Source organism: Lagenorhynchus albirostris, chromosome 11 (assembly GCF_949774975.1).
Source record: "Lagenorhynchus albirostris chromosome 11, mLagAlb1.1, whole genome shotgun sequence".
NCBI lineage: Eukaryota > Metazoa > Chordata > Mammalia > Artiodactyla > Delphinidae > Lagenorhynchus > Lagenorhynchus albirostris.
In genome coordinates, this window is record NC_083105.1 from 82,908,181 (window position 1) to 82,923,931 (window position 15,751).

Below are 15,751 nucleotides of genomic sequence, written 5' to 3' on the forward strand. Positions count from 1 at the left end.
GTTTGTCAGGGTTCCAACATCTCCCAGTTGATGGCACCTCTGGCACAGTCAGCGTTAAAAAACCAAAGCCAAATTTCGCAAAGAAAACAGGGAATATTGTAGGAAAATACTTCCGTATTCATTTAAATACAGATGGTTTCCTAGGCTGTTTTCATTTAGAATTCTTTTATACTTTTCAAGTCTTAGGAAGCATTCCAAGTTTTAATTACACCTCACAGATGATGTAAATGCATGTTGTTTGTGGCATTTCAAGCCTTCTTGTTCCCCTTTGTTTTTTGATAGGTGGATGTGGTGAAGAATGCCTATAACCAAGGACTGGAATGCGATCATGGGGATGATGAGGGCGGAGATGATGGTGTTTCCCCAAAAGATGTTGGACACAATATCTATATTCTGGCCCATCAGGTGTCACATTTTATATCTTTATATTGTTTTGCTAATCTTATCAATCATGTCTTGTGTCAACACTTGCTATCATATTTTCAAGTTCTGGGCCCTCCATTTTTTCAGCACTTGCCTTCCTTGCTCTGGGTCAAGGAAAAGAAAAAGCTCCCGGAATGCCTGATGGTGCCTCCCGGGCTGTGCTAGGGGCTGGTCCACAAGAAAACGATACTTGGTACCAAAAACTGGGCCAGCAGGGAGGAGACTATCCCATGTCCGAGCCTGAGGAATAGGTAAACCTTGGCAGCAGGTGGAAGTCTTGAAGGAGAGAGGAAAGAGGCTACTGAGAAGATAGAGAGTATGAAGTAAGGGATTGCATTCAGGTCAAAACAGGCTTCTGGCCTCTTTGAATTGTAGGTTGGCATGTTTCCTGCAGAAGCTCTAAAGTGACAGCCTCTAACTGGGTTTTGTTGGACTTCTAATAAATATAAGGCTAAATTTACAGTCTTTTGAAGGAAAACCATTTCTGTTTTATAGTAACTTGTGAAAACAGGTGCTTGATAAATTTTATTTGATACATTTAATTTCATTAACCTGAAGATCAGCTTTAAATTTGCATCTTCTAATGCAGAGTTTTTAGAAGTTAAAAAATTGAAATGACATATGCCCATTTGATTTTATCCATGTAGCTCTCATTTTCTTACAGCATGAAGTCCAGACTTCTAGACGTTCCCAATCTCTCTCTCTAGTCATTTTCTCCCACTGACAATCTCTTCCTTATCCTGCTTCCCTGTACATCTTACCAGATAATTGAACAAACATTGGTAGATATAAGTAAGACTCTGAGTAGATTAATCTTTTTAGTTTTTAAATTTTTCCACTTTTATTGAGATGTAATAGACATACAGCACTGTGTGAGTTTAAGGTGTTAAAAGTTTCCTCTTTTAGACAATTTTTGCCCTTCTCTGTCCTTTGTATAACTCCCTAATGTATGTAACCATGAATATAATTTTTACAAAAAATTCAGGGAAGGAGGGCTTCCCTGGTGGCGCAGTGGTTGGGAGTCCACCTGCCGATGCAGGGGACACGGGTTCGTGCCCCGGTCCGGGAAGATCCCACATGCCGCAGAGCGGCTGGGCCCGTGAGCCGTGGCCGCTGGGCCTGCGCGTCCGGAGCCTGTGCTCCACAACGGGAGAGGCCACAGCAGTGAGAGGCCCGCGTACCGGAAAAAAAAAAAAAAATTCAGGGGAGGAGTCAAATTCTAAAAGATACTAATACAAGAAGCTGGTATCATTTTGTAATATAGTTGCACCATTGAGAAGATTTTTAGGTCTCTCACAGTGTAGCGAAATGCACAGATAGAACAGAAGAAGATGAGGGCACATGGATTATAGCTAGGAAGACAAGAGAGAATTTTAGTTATTGAGGAACTGAAAGTTAAGGTGAAGGACCCACTGAAGGAAGTAGAACACAGAGATTTATGATGTGGAAAAGAAAGGGAGAGAGAGGGAGAGAGAGAGAGAGGGAGGGAGGGAGGGAGGGAGGGGGAGAGAGAGAGAGAGAGAAAGAAAGAAAGAGGGAGGGATAGAGAAAGAGAGACAGAGAAAGAAAGAAAGAAAGAACGAAAGAGAAGGAAGGAAAGAAAAGAAAGAGAAAGAAAGGAAGGGAGGAAGGAAGGGAGAAAGAAATTGGGTGACAGGAATTGAATCAAGCTGGAGAAGGACTGTCCAGAGTCTGAATGAGTCTGAATGAGCCCGAACTGAGAATTAAAATCATATTGGTTTCTAGGGCTTCCCTGGTGACGCAGTGGTTGAGAGTCCACCTGCCGATGCAGGGGACACGGGTTCGTGCCCCGGTCCAGGAAGATCCCCCATGCCGCAGAGCGGCTGGGCCCATGAGCCATGGCCGCTGAGCCAGCACGTCCGGAGCCTGTGCTCCGCAACGAGAGAGGCCACGACAGTGAGAGGCCCACATATCGCAAAAAAAAAAAAAAAAAAAAATCATATTGGTTTCTAGAATGAATATAGAAATACAGTGACACAGCATGGGTACATGATCAAGGAGTTATTTCAGAAGCTGTAGCATTGTGGAAGGAAAACAGCAAAAAAGAGAAGGGCAGAATGAGCAGTAATAAATTTTAGAAGAAGGAAGTCAGGGAATACAGCCACCCATGTCCTTTTGACTGAAAGCTAGTTTTGCTCTGTCTGGAAAGGTTATCCCAGCTACACGAGCAAGACCTGACCCTGTGTCTTTTAAGTGGGAAATGAACAACCAGACCAGCCAAGTCAGACCTAGAACAAATAGAGGAGGAGATGTTGGAGCCAGATCACCTCATACCCATGAAGAAAAGTTTAAAAATGCAGTTTCATGTTACTACTTATAATATGAGTAACAATAAAAAGATCAACGTCAAGAAAAGACCTATGTTAGGTCAGTCCAGTTTTAAGCGGATTAAGTATAAGAGTAGAGAATACAGATTTTTAAAAACAGGTTAAGGGCTTCCCTGGTGGCGCAGTGGTTGAGAGTCCGCCTGCCAATGCAGGGGACACGGGTTCATGCCCCGGTCCGGGAAGATCCCACATGCTGCGGAGCAGCTGGGCCCGTGAGCCATGGCCGCTGAGCTTGCGCGCCCGGAGCCTGTGCTCCGCAACAGGAGAGGCCACAACAGTGAGAGGCCCGCGTACCACAAAAAAAAAAAAACAGGTTAAGGTGAAGGTCGAGAAGAGTGGAGAATAAGGATAAAGGATGCAAGTGCTAGTCATGGATTGAAAGATTACGATTTAAAATGTGAAAGAAGTTTAAAATGAAGACAGCATAAGGTCAATGATTTTGATGGATTTGAGTTTATGAAACTGCTAGGAGAGAACAGATTAAATTCAACGATGATGGTGGAATTGTCTAAGGAGTGGGAATTCAGAAGCAGTTAAAAAAAAAAAGTAACAAGGGGTTAAAAACAACTTACTGAAACGAAGAGATGAAACAGTGGATGTGAAAATGGTCTGAATAGTTGTCTATAGGTTTCTGAAAACCAAAATGTTAGAAAAGTGGTAGTTTGCAGAGCTGGGATGGTACAATGTAGAGATACATAAATAAAGCCAGTCTTCAGGAAGAGAGAGAATGTCAGACTGAGTGAGGGGAAGAAGGAGGTTCGGAATTGCTGAATACTTAAGGGCTTGTGGTTAAATTGTAAGAGTGTAAACATGAAACGAGAGTCCATAGGAGTCCCTTCTAGGAACTCAAGGAAAGGACAGGAATGGCAAAATATATGCAACAGTATATGTAACCAGCAGTGTAGTTAAGCAAAGGTCTGCTCACTTTCTTACAGTGACACAGGAAGTTGTTGCCTTGCCACTTTATAAATGTGTTCTCTGTGAGGTGACTCCTCCCACCAATTTTAATGAAAAAATCAGTTTTCACCCAGAAGAGAGCCCGCTGTGCTCTTTTGATCTTTCCACAAATGACTCCTTTGGCTTTCTCTAGGCCAGGATATCGTGCTGGTTTCTTAGGAGGCCAAAGATGGTTGCTGAGTTCGTTATGAACCTGTTGTCCAAATAGCCCCCATACTGAGACACAAATGCCAAAGACAGTGGTTGTGAACACTGCTTCAGAAGTAGCCATGTAGCTGTGCTCCAAGAGTTTTCTTGCATCCAGGTTTGGCTGTTTTCATCGCGAATGCAGAATCGTTTGGCTCCAGCGTGCTAATGACCATGCAGATTGATTTCTGCCTTTGTACAGTTCAGTAATTCCAAAACTGAGGTTCAACTTCCTCCTTGTTTTACTATAATCATCTTTTGTACAGACAGTTTATTTTGGTGCCCTCAGACTTTCAATTTTTGTTGTTATTCTTTTCATGGTAGTGAGGTAGTTCTGCTTTTTCCACCATGACATCCTTTTGGCCCTTCCTGTGGTTGGTGTTACAAGAAAAAAATAATGCTTCTTGTAAGTGTCTTGTCTGATCTACATAGAACTATAAATACATCAAAAAAGGGAATTTCTTAAGTTCTAATACCATAGTGTCGTGCAGAGAATTTCCTTAAAATTCAGCTGTGTGTCCGTTTTAGACTTTCTGTCCTCCACATGCCCTTCTCATGCGTCTCTGTCTCCTCTGTCTGCTCTAGTTTTGATCTTTTATATTCTGCTTTCTTCCTGTTCCTTCTCTTTATTCCTGTCTTTCTATAGAACAATCGCTGCCTGCAATCTAGAACATTGCTCAGTACTTTAGGTTAAGTTTAACATATAAGTCATATTGTTTCTTTGATTCCATGTAGCGATTTCTGTTTTTCCAAGACTTTTAGTTTAGCTTCATTTCTTCCTCAGTTGTGCTGAGATATAATTGACGTATAATATTGTATCAGTTTAATGTGTTACAACATGTTGATTTGATACATTTATATGTTGCAAAATGATTACCACCATAGCATGAGTTAACACCCAATCCAGTAACATAATATCATTTTTCTTTTGTGGTGAGAACATTTAAGATCTCCTCTCTTGGCAACATTCAAGTTTATGATACACTGTCATTAGCTATAATCACTGGGCTGTACATTAGATCCTCAGAATTTATTAATCTTATAACTGGTAGTTTGTACCCTTTGACCCCCATATCTCTCCCTCTTTCCCCCACCTCCCAAACCCTGGTGACCACCGCTCTACGCTCTTTCTCTGAGTTTGTCATTTTTAGATAGCACATCTAAGTGATCTTATACAGGATTTGTCTTTCTCTGTCTGACTTATTTCACTAAGTGTAAGGCCCTCAAGTTTCATCCAGGTTTTTGCAAACAGAAGGATCTCCTTTCTCATGGCTGAATAAGATTCCATTGTATATCTATACCACATCTTCTTTATCCGCTTATCCATTGACAGACAGCTACATTGTTTCCATACCTTGGCTATTGTGAATAATGCTGCAATGACACCCTTTATTTCAATACCTACTAGAATTAAGCATAGGGAGAAGTGTTATGTGCTTTTCAAGATGGGGAGAAATATTATATAGCAAGCCTGTGGAAAGCAAAAATAACTCCTGGCTCTTAAGGCAGGAAAGCATGGATCCCTTTCATTGGATATGTGAAATTATTTTTTAAATATAGGCTTTAAATTTTTTCATCAGCATTTCCCCATGTCATTAAATAGTCTTTGAAAATGTAATTTTAATGTCTGCATAATTGTTCATCATTTGAATGTACCATAATTTATTTAATCACTCTTTATTGTTAGACATTTAGGTTTCTAATGTTTTTGATATTATAAATTACGCTATGATTAATATCCTCATACATTAATCTTTGTCTGCTACACTGACTATTTGCCTAGGATAAATTCCAAGAAGTTTAATTACTAGGTTGCAGGGTAGTAACTATTTTATGGTTCTTGATACACATTATAAAATTGTTTTTCGCAGTGTGATGGTAGTCATCTTACTGAATCTTAAAATTATTACCATTTAAAAAAAGCTTCACCAAGTTGATAGTGTCAGGAACATAATGACCACTCAACACATGTTTGCTGAATGAATTAATGAGATAGATGAAAAGGGATCTCATTTTAATTCACATCTTTTGGATTACTAATAAAATGGACTGTCTTTTTTTGTTTGTTTGTTTGTTTTGCGGTACGCGGGCCTCTCACTGCTGTGGCCTCTCCCGTTGCGGAGCACAGGCTCTGGACGCGCAGGCTCAGCGGCCATGGCTCACGGGCCCAGCTGCTCCGCGGCATGTGGGATCTTCCCAGACCGGGGCACGAACCCGTGTCCCCTGCATCGGCAGGCGGACTCTCAACCACAGCGCCACCAGGGAAGCCCTGGACTGTCTTTTAATGTGTTATTTGGTCATTTCTATTTATTCTCTGAATTACTTGAAAATGTGTTTACCCATTCTTTAGTTGGGGTTCATTTTTGTCTTAGTGAACTTTAGTTAAGGTTAATAAATCTCAGTCATAGTAGTTAGGTCTACTTCATCCTGGTTCATTTGCTTTTTAATGTTTTAATGATAGTTTTCTCCCACCACCTTGAGGTCTGTTAAACACTTACCTAGATTTTCTTCTAGTGTATAATGAATTCAGTTTTTGCTTTTAACTATGTAATTTTTCCGTGTCATAATGCAGGAATAATAAAAAGGTAAGTTCTTGTGTTAATTTATCTCTAAAGACATAGTCCAAGGTTTAGTAGTAACAGCAGTCCATGGGGGAAGGGTTTGTAGTAGTTATGTGAGTGTGGTGTAGGGCATTTGCGACCTTTACTGGAAGAGATCAGGGTCAAAATCCAAACCACCTTCAGGGCCAAACAAAAATGAGTGATATGGGGGCAGGTGAGGCTGGGTCGATGGGCTGATATGGTAAACCTGTTGCTTACCTCTTCCAACTTTCCACCTGGGCTTGTAGGCTCTGAATTTCTTCTTCTTTCACTATTTCCAAAAGTCTGAATTTTGAAATTTAAAAAAATGTGAAAGCTCCTAATTTTTAAAAGTTGGCAACTCATTCAAAAATTTGTAAAACACTGAGCAGTCGAAGCAAAACTCACCAGCAGGCAAAATGCAGCTCATGAGCCATAGTTTGCCACTTGTAGAGTAAAGGATCTAAAGTTCTCATTCCTTTTTTATTCAGTTGCATGGACTTTTGAGTGCTTTACCAGATGTCAGGCACTGTACTAGATACTAGGATACAGTAGTGAAGGAGACCAACAAGAGATCAGCTCTCAGGACGTTTACATTCTGACTGGGAGCAGCGACAAATAGACGAACCAGAGAGAGCAGATAGTGACACAGGCTACGCAGCGAATGAGAAGAGGGTGTGATGAAAGACACTCAGGAGGTGCTGTTGTAGATTGGCTGATCAAGAGGGTTTTTTCTGGGAAGGTGAAACTGAAGTTAGATCTAAGTGAAAAAGCAAAAGTCAGCAGTATATAATGGTGCAGAGTGTGGGGGAGCATCCCACAGATGGCTGGAAAGTGGCAGTGAGCTTGGCATGTTTACAGGAATAAAAGACCTGTGTAGCTGGACCTTCAGCCAGCCACCAGCACTTGAACACTATAATACTCACAAACACTGCACCTGAGGCTCATTTATTATAAGATAGTCATTCAAGAACATTTATTGAGCACCTCTTATGTCAAGCATTGCTTCAGTTGCTAAGATAGAAAATGAATAAAGATGCCATCAAAAAGCTCACAATTGAGTGTGTGTTGGAGGGGGGAGAGGGAGACAAATAAGTCATTATAACTGAATGTACTTAGGTTAAAATGGAGGTGTGCGCAAGACACGCTTCCCTTAGGAGTCAGGAGAGTATTCATGGAAGAGGTGACACTTGAACTAAATCTTGAAGAATAGGGGGAAGGGGGAGAACATTCCAGGCAGAGGTAATGACTTATGCACCATAGATATTTTAGAGAAAGGAACTTCTTTGGGGAATATTGGTAAGGATTTTGTGTGGTATCTACTTATGTGTTTATATGAAATGAATTATAATCATTTGAATTGAGTCAACATCTTTGATAACTGTAATGACCCTGATTGTAGGCATTTAACAAATATTGCATGAATGAGTGAATGAATGAGTAGGACATGATACACTTTAAAAATTTAGTATTTTATAATTTAAGTATTATAATAAAAAACTGAATAAAAATATTTTACTGTTATCATCATTATCATCAAATATCATAAAATTAATGATATTTTTCCCCACTGGAGTGTAAATCCTTGTGCACAGTTATTTTTTTCTGTTCCTGTGTCAAGTACATACCTAGCTATGGTAGACACTCAAGAAGAGTTTGGGGGAATAATTTCTTGTAAAAATGCATGTGTGCTGAGAATATTTTTATATAATGAAGGTACTCTGGAAGATTTATAGAATCCTACAAAATTGATATTAGCATTCTGGCAGTCAAGGATCTTATTCAGCTGCTATGGACTTCCTTTTTAATTTTGTAGTTTATTCTTTGCTAATCATGTCAGCAAACCCTACATAGGTAGGACCCTATGATATCTTCCCTCGTCAGGAACTTTTCTTATTTTCATTCATGATGCCACCTTTCTGCTGAACTAATATCTCCTCCTGTTCTTAAAATTCACTTAGTATTACCTTAGTTCCTTTAAACTTCAAATTGAAACCTACTTACCCCATTTCCAGTCAACAATGATCTTTCTTTATTTTGAGTTCTTATATCTATTATGTTCACCCCAAACTGCATACATTCTTTCACACTAGCTTACGCTGTGTATAATTCTAGAGTTGTTCTTTATTTCATGTATATAGGTCTAGGCTACATAATTAGTAGCAGATTCACAAAATCTGGGTACCCATAAGGCCTCATTAAAAAACAAAACAAAACAAAAAAACTTCCCACAAAGAAAAATATCACAGGGAAAAATGCTTAGGTATTTAAATCCTCACATAGGCACCTACATATCTTTCAACAAGCAACAGAGAATCTTGGGATTACAGCCATTTATATGACCTCTCAGATTCATGGTGAGTGGGAGCAATAAAAAAATATAGTCCAGGAAATGGATCGAAATTGGACTTCTAATTGTTAGTTTGCTGTGAGGATCTTGAAGCCAAGTTCAGTGGAAGCAAATATTTTTCTCCTTAACATTTCATGTTTGGTAGATTTATATTTATTTCTGAGTGACATAATTATTAGAGCATCAGTCTGAATTCTAGCAACATAAGAGGCCTTCACGGTGTCTTCAGCTCCTCCTTAGGTCTGCTCTAATTTCAACTGTATTCATTGAATTCAAAATCTATTAGGAGAGCTAGAGATACCAGGCAGGGCTGCATCTATATATATTTTTTTCCATGCAGGGAAATACATACATCTCCTAGCATATTTTAGACCTTTGGTTTGTTACCCTGTCCCCAGCCAAAGCCAATATCTCTTTCTTTCCTATCAGGGGAGAGGATGGTAGGAACTGCCATCCTGTTTCAAGGACTGGGATGCTTTCTGTCATGCTGACAGAATTTGCTAGATATCTTGATAGTCCTCATTAATATGGGTTTTTTTCCTTAGAATTTTGGTCTCATAGCTGCTGTTGCTTGAGCTATATTCATTTTAAGGGATATGCATATACATTACTCTAAGTAGCTAAATTTTAATTTGTACTGAAGTCATATGAAATGTATGTATTGCTCAAACTACTTAAAGTGTTTTCCTTAGAGACTTAGGCTGCTTCACCTCTTTGCCACTTCTATTTTCTTATGCTTATATGTAGTAATCAGCATTGCTTCATTTACTTTATTTGTAGAAATAGAAGGATGAGCTTGTAATTGGATACATAACTTCCATCTTTAATATCTTTGAAGGGTTTTAACTAACAATTTCTTCATCTTTATTATTGCTTGTAGTGCAGAGAGTAGAAAATACAGCTGGGTTTTCAGCTCACAGAGGCACTTGTAGCTCAGCAATTTGCTGGCTAGAATATAGTACAAACAGCTTAACTCTTATTCACCCCGAACCCTGTATTTTCTCCATTAGCTGATTACATCACTCAACTTCTCTGACTTCAGCTTTCTCTAAAAAAATATGATGAGTATCCATGAGCTATGTTTGCAGAGCAAACTTTCAGAGACCTATTGGACACTAACTAGAGAGTAGTTGGACTCTGATGGCTCTTTTACTGGAATAGATTATGTTTTAAATAACATAACAAAGTAACTAACCAGCTACTGGTTACCTACTTATAAAAGGAATTTGAGATTGAATAAGAAATGCACTTGTAAAATTAGACTGTTAGAATACAAGATCAAAGCCTTGAGAAGGAAAAGAATCTAAGTGTGCTAACGGTCTCGGCCAATATCCTCACTGTTTATCAGTGGTAGCTCTGAGCTTCTTGGTAACCAAGAGTAAAAAATAATGGGCTGAGCCTGTGCGTCCGGAGCCTGTGCTCCGCAACGGGAGAGGCCACAACAGTGAGAGGCACACATACAGAAAATAAATAAATAAATAAAATAATGGGCAATACAAGTCATACCTATGCTATTCATTTATGACCAACTTATTACTGGTATTTAATTCTCAGATAAATGTATACAAGGGCAGAGGACAGCATGGTAAACAATGTTTTCTAAACTGTTCTGCAGAACGTACCAGAAAAAAAATGAACATAGCTGTTTTTTTGAGAACATAGTCCTCAGGGATAAATAATGATCTACACTTCTGAATTATAATTGAGTTGAATGTAAATAAACATGAAGTGTGTATGATACAACAGTCATTCTGAAAATAGATATGTAAGGTCACTTCATAGAGAGATTTTCATAATGTAGAAACTTTACAATATGTGAATTTAGTTGGAAAAAAACTTGTTTAAATATCAAGAGATAGGGCTTCCCTGGTGGCGCAGTGGTTGAGAGTCCGCCTGCCGATGCAGGGGACACGGGTTCGTGCCCCGGTCCGGGAGGATCCCACATGCCGCGGAGCAGCTGGGCCCGTGAGCCATGGCCGCTGAGCCTGCGCGTCCGGAGCCTGTGCTCCGCAACGGGAGAGGCCAGACCAGTGAGAGGTCCGCGTACCGCAAAAAAAAATGTCAAGAGATTATTGTATCAAATCGCAAAAAATAGGCTTATCCTAATTGCCTAGCTACGTGAAAAACCTGCAAATCTTGGCAAATAGATATGTAGAAATGTAAGCAACTGAAGGAACTTTGCCTGAAAACTTAACATAACTGCAGGTTTTCTTTTTTGAAAGAAATAGAAAAATCAGGTTCAGCTATTTTCCCCCTACAAGAAAGATATTTTTCTGTGTTGCTATCACAAGGCAGTTTGATGTAATAAAATAGGTTATTACAAACTAATGTTACTTTGAGCATTAATTATTCTGTGTTTCTTGGCAACCAAGGCAAAAAAAGAAATATTTAAGTTACATGATACATATATAATGCAAAAAAAACCCACCCAAAACCCAATCCCCCCCAAAAAAAAAACAAACCCATACTGATTATTAGTGAAGCACAACACTTCTTTGTACCTAAGGCTAATAGGAATTTACTGAGGGAACCCTCACTAGTAGTATTAATTACTGGTGATGTGATAGAGGTTTAGATTAATACAACTTAGTAATTTAAAAATGTCTGTCAGATACTAGATTAAAAAAAAAAAAGCTTAGCTGTATCCTGTTGCCGTGCATACTCTGTAATAATAAAAGGCAATTGAATTTTCAATAAAAATTTTAACATGATGTTATATAGACAATTGTCTCCACAAATATTCCTACATACACAATCCAGCACCTGGACAGAGCCTGGTGCATCAGAAGTGCTCCATCAGTGTTAAGGCTAATTAGATTTATTTTCATGACCTTCCTCAGCTAAATTCATTCTCAGTTCGTTCTTAATTCAGTGTAAATTTATTGATCACATACTATAACCTGGCTGTGTTCTCAGCAAACAGATCTAAATCCCTTGCTCAATGAGCCTGTATTGTTGTGGGGATGTCATCCTCCTTGAGATCACATTGCCTGTTCCTTTTGGGACAGGTATGCTGCAGACATCAACTGTGCCACAGATGGGGAATCCCGAGGGTGTGAAAATGAGAAATAGTCTCTACCCTCATGGAATTTACCTTTTATTACCGGGAGACATAAAGACAATCACAGCTCAGCAGCCCTGTGGAAGATGTGTCCCTGGGATGCTCTGGGATCTCAGGTTAGGGGTGTGCATGGGAAAATGAGTGTGTGGCTGCGACAGAGAGGGAGAGAGAGAGTTAGAGGAACAGAGATATAACTTTCCCCCGTACTCGATCATTTGCTCAGCGTTCAAGCAGGCAAATCAGCTTCTCTAAAAAACCCCTAGGCCATTGACCCATAGCTCTGCTCCCTTTTTTAGCAAAACGATCAAAAGTTGTATACAATCGCTACCTCCATTTCCTCTTTCTATTCTCTCTTAAATTCATCCCTGCCAGCCTTTCATCCTGACCATGCCACCAGAACAGCTCGTAACGAGGTCACCAGTGACCGCCACCTGGATAAATCGAACAGCTTGTCCTCAGACTCCATCATTATTTGTCCTGTCACTAATATTTCACACAGTCGGCTGCTCTCTTCTCGAAATACTTAGCTTTCGTGCAGCACGATTGATTTTCTGCTTTCTGCTTCCTCTCCAGCCCCTTATTCTCAGTTTCTGTCACTGGTTCCCATTCCTCTCCTGCTTCTATCAGAAGTGTTCCAATCAGAGTGTTCTAGGACCCATTCCATGGCCCTCTCGTCCTCTCAGTCGACACTCCCTCCCTAGATGATCTCACTGAGTCACGTGACTTTAAACTCCAGCTGTACCATAATAAATTCCCAATTTGTATCGTCAGCGTGAGCCTCTCCTCTGAACACCAGACTGGTATATGCAGCTGCCTGTTTGAGATCTGCATTTGAATGCCTTTTTAGGCCTCTCACACTTTACATATTTGTAATGAAACTCTTGATTCTCCCACCGTCTTTTAAACTTAGATACAGAGCCAGACCCTCTGGCTCCAGAACCTTAGTTTCTTCTCATTACTCTAACCCAAGGCTGGGTTGATGCCTGTGCTGTGTGCTCCCATCACACACTGTGCTTACTCTGATCACGGAACATATATCACTGAATTACTGTGGCCTGTTTACTTGTTTGTTACCACTAGACTCCAAGTTCAGCAAAGTCAGGAGTTGTGTTTTATTCATTAATGTGTTGCCTAGTGCATAGGACTGTGTTTGATACAGTAAATACTTTTGATTGACTGAGTAAATGAGTGACTATTACAGTTAACAGGCGCCATAGATCACTAGAAAAGAAATAGGTTAATATTGGTGTTGCTATAGAGGGCTTTGTGGAGGGGCTAACATTTTAGATGAACCTTATGTATTGATAAGATTTAGATAAAAGGAGAAAAGAGGAAGGCATTTCCATCACAGGGAAGGAGAGAGCAGAGGAAGAGGTAATAGTCATCATGATATGTGTATGGAGGTGAGGAACTCTGGGACGCCACAACAAGGGATATGGAAAGCAGCGTGGTGCAGATGTAGAGGGAGAATGGAGGGACACATCTTAGCAAATTCTGGAGGGTTTTAAGCGCCAAAAAACAATTCAGTCAAAATATTTATTGAAATATAGCATAGGGCTTCCCTGGTGGTGCAGTGGTTGAGAGTCCGCCTGCCGATGCAGGGGACGCGGGTTCGTGCCCCGGTCCGGGAAGATCCCACATGCCGCGGAGCGGCTGGGCCCGTGAGCCATGGCCGCTGAGCCTGCGCGTCCGGAGCCTGTGCTCCGCAACGGGAGAGGCCACAGCAGTGAGAGGCCCGCGTAGCGCAAAAAAATAAAAGATATCCACCAACTCAAAAGCATTATTACAAGTCTTCAAAAGATCTTTTAATGATTATACTTTTATTCACGAACTAGTTTATAACGTGACATTACTAAGCAAGTATTTAAAGATAGGTCAATTAAAAAGGAACCCAAGAGAAAATAGAACTACCATATGACTCAGCAATCCCACTACTGGGCATATACCTTGAGAAAACCATACTTCAAAAAGAGTCATGTACCACAGTGTTCACTGCAGCACTATTTACAATAGCCAGGACATGGGAGCAACCTAAGTGTCCATTGACAGATGAATGGATAAAGAAGATGTGGCACATATATACAATGGAATATTACTCAGACATAAAAAGAAACGAAACTGAGTTATTTGTAGTGAGGTGGATGGACCTAGAGTCTGTCATACAGAGTGAAGTAAGTCAGAAAGAGAAAAACAAATACCGTATGCTAACACATATGTATGGAATCTAAAAAAAAAAAAGGTTCTGATGAACCTAGGGGCAGGACAGGAATAAAGACGCAGATGTAGAGAATGGACTTGAGGACATGGGGAGGAGAAGGGTAAGCTGGGATGAAGAGAGAGAGTAGCATACACTACCAGATGTAAAACCGATAGCTAGTAGGAAGCAGCCGCATAGCACAGGGAGATCAGCTCGGTGCTCTGTGACCACCTAGAGGGGTGGGATAGGGAGGGTGGGAGGGAGATGCAAGAGGGGGGGTATATGGGGATATATGTATACATATAGCTGATTCGCTTTGTTATACAGCAGAAACTAACACACCATTTTAAAGCAATTATACTCCAATAAAGATGTTAAAAATTTTTTTTAATTTTAAAAAGAGAAAATATAATTAGTAAACATGTAAGCCAATATGAAAACACTTATTTCAGAGCACAAGTAGTGCTCTGGATGTATGTGTTTGTGTGTGTGCTTGCGTGTATCTGCCTGTGTTTATTGGTTAACTTGTTTTTCCAGCTCAAACATAAGTGAAGAAAGGTTAACTATATAGCTGACACTTTATTCCAATGATACATTGTAGAAGTATGAGATGGGATGGGATGGCAGGACATAGGGATCCACTTTACTCTTTTGGTCAGTAGATCCAGTGGTAGAATATTAAGGTTGTGTATGAAAATACTAAAATAAAAATATTTCTGATTTAATAGCCAAGAGACTTTTGTAGGTATGTGCATCTTACTAGTAATGTAATGAGCTTGCTCAGCCTTTATATTTTGTGCCTGTTGGTGCATTTGGAGTTTCAGAATTACTTACGGAGGCACAGAAAAGTGAGACACCATAGTGACAAAATAATGCTTGAAGATAAACTGTTGAACTAAAAAGTCAGGTTTCAGAAACTGAAATAGTTATCCTCAGCCAGACCAAAAAAGTCCCCCATCTATATCACAACCAAGCAGTTATTTGAAATTATAAGTAGGGGAAAGTTCTGGAAAGTCCCTTGTTGGGATTCGTGTTATCAATGAAATAATATCGCTTCTAGAGATATAAAATGGTTTGGTTCAAAATATATCTTTTTTCCTATCTGTCTATCTATATCTAACATTTTGTCAGCTGTATGAGATCTGCAAAGTATTTGCAAGTGTGTTTTACTTTTCACTTTTATAGGTAACTTTTTGCAAAGGGCCGCGTAGTAAATATTTTAGGCTTTTTCAGTTATACAGTCTCTGCTGCAAACATTTAACTTGCCATTCTAGTGCCAAACCAGCCATAGACAATACATAAAGAAATGAGCATGGCCATGTTAAAATGAAACTTCATCTAAGAAAACAGGTGGTAGGCCAGATTTGACCCACAAGCCATCGTTTGCAAACCCTTGCTTTAGATGATTTTTAGAATCTTCACAATCAGAAGTTTCTCACATTTGAAAAACCTTTATGAGTCAGAATTGGTAAGTCATTTATTTGCAAGTATCTTTCGTGTTTATATTTATAACATTCAATTCACTTTGTATATGAGTGTAACACACATGCGTGCACACACAACAGAGAGACGTACACTTAGAGCGTCTGCCTGGGTAAAAACGAACTCACTGGAGGTTCTTTCTTTCCATTGCTATGATTCTGTGATTTC

General features: G+C 39.7%; 1 protein-coding gene across 1 annotated transcript in view; it reads left to right on the top strand.

The window, feature by feature from the left end:
* Window positions 1-15,751, top strand: part of ITPR2 (inositol 1,4,5-trisphosphate receptor type 2) — a 527,197-nt gene that overhangs the window by 381,745 nt on the left and 129,701 nt on the right. The window contains exon 45 of the mRNA XM_060166697.1: window positions 283-405. Coding sequence (XP_060022680.1) covers window positions 283-405 — 123 coding nt within the window. The remainder of the gene's footprint in view (window positions 1-282; window positions 406-15,751) is intronic.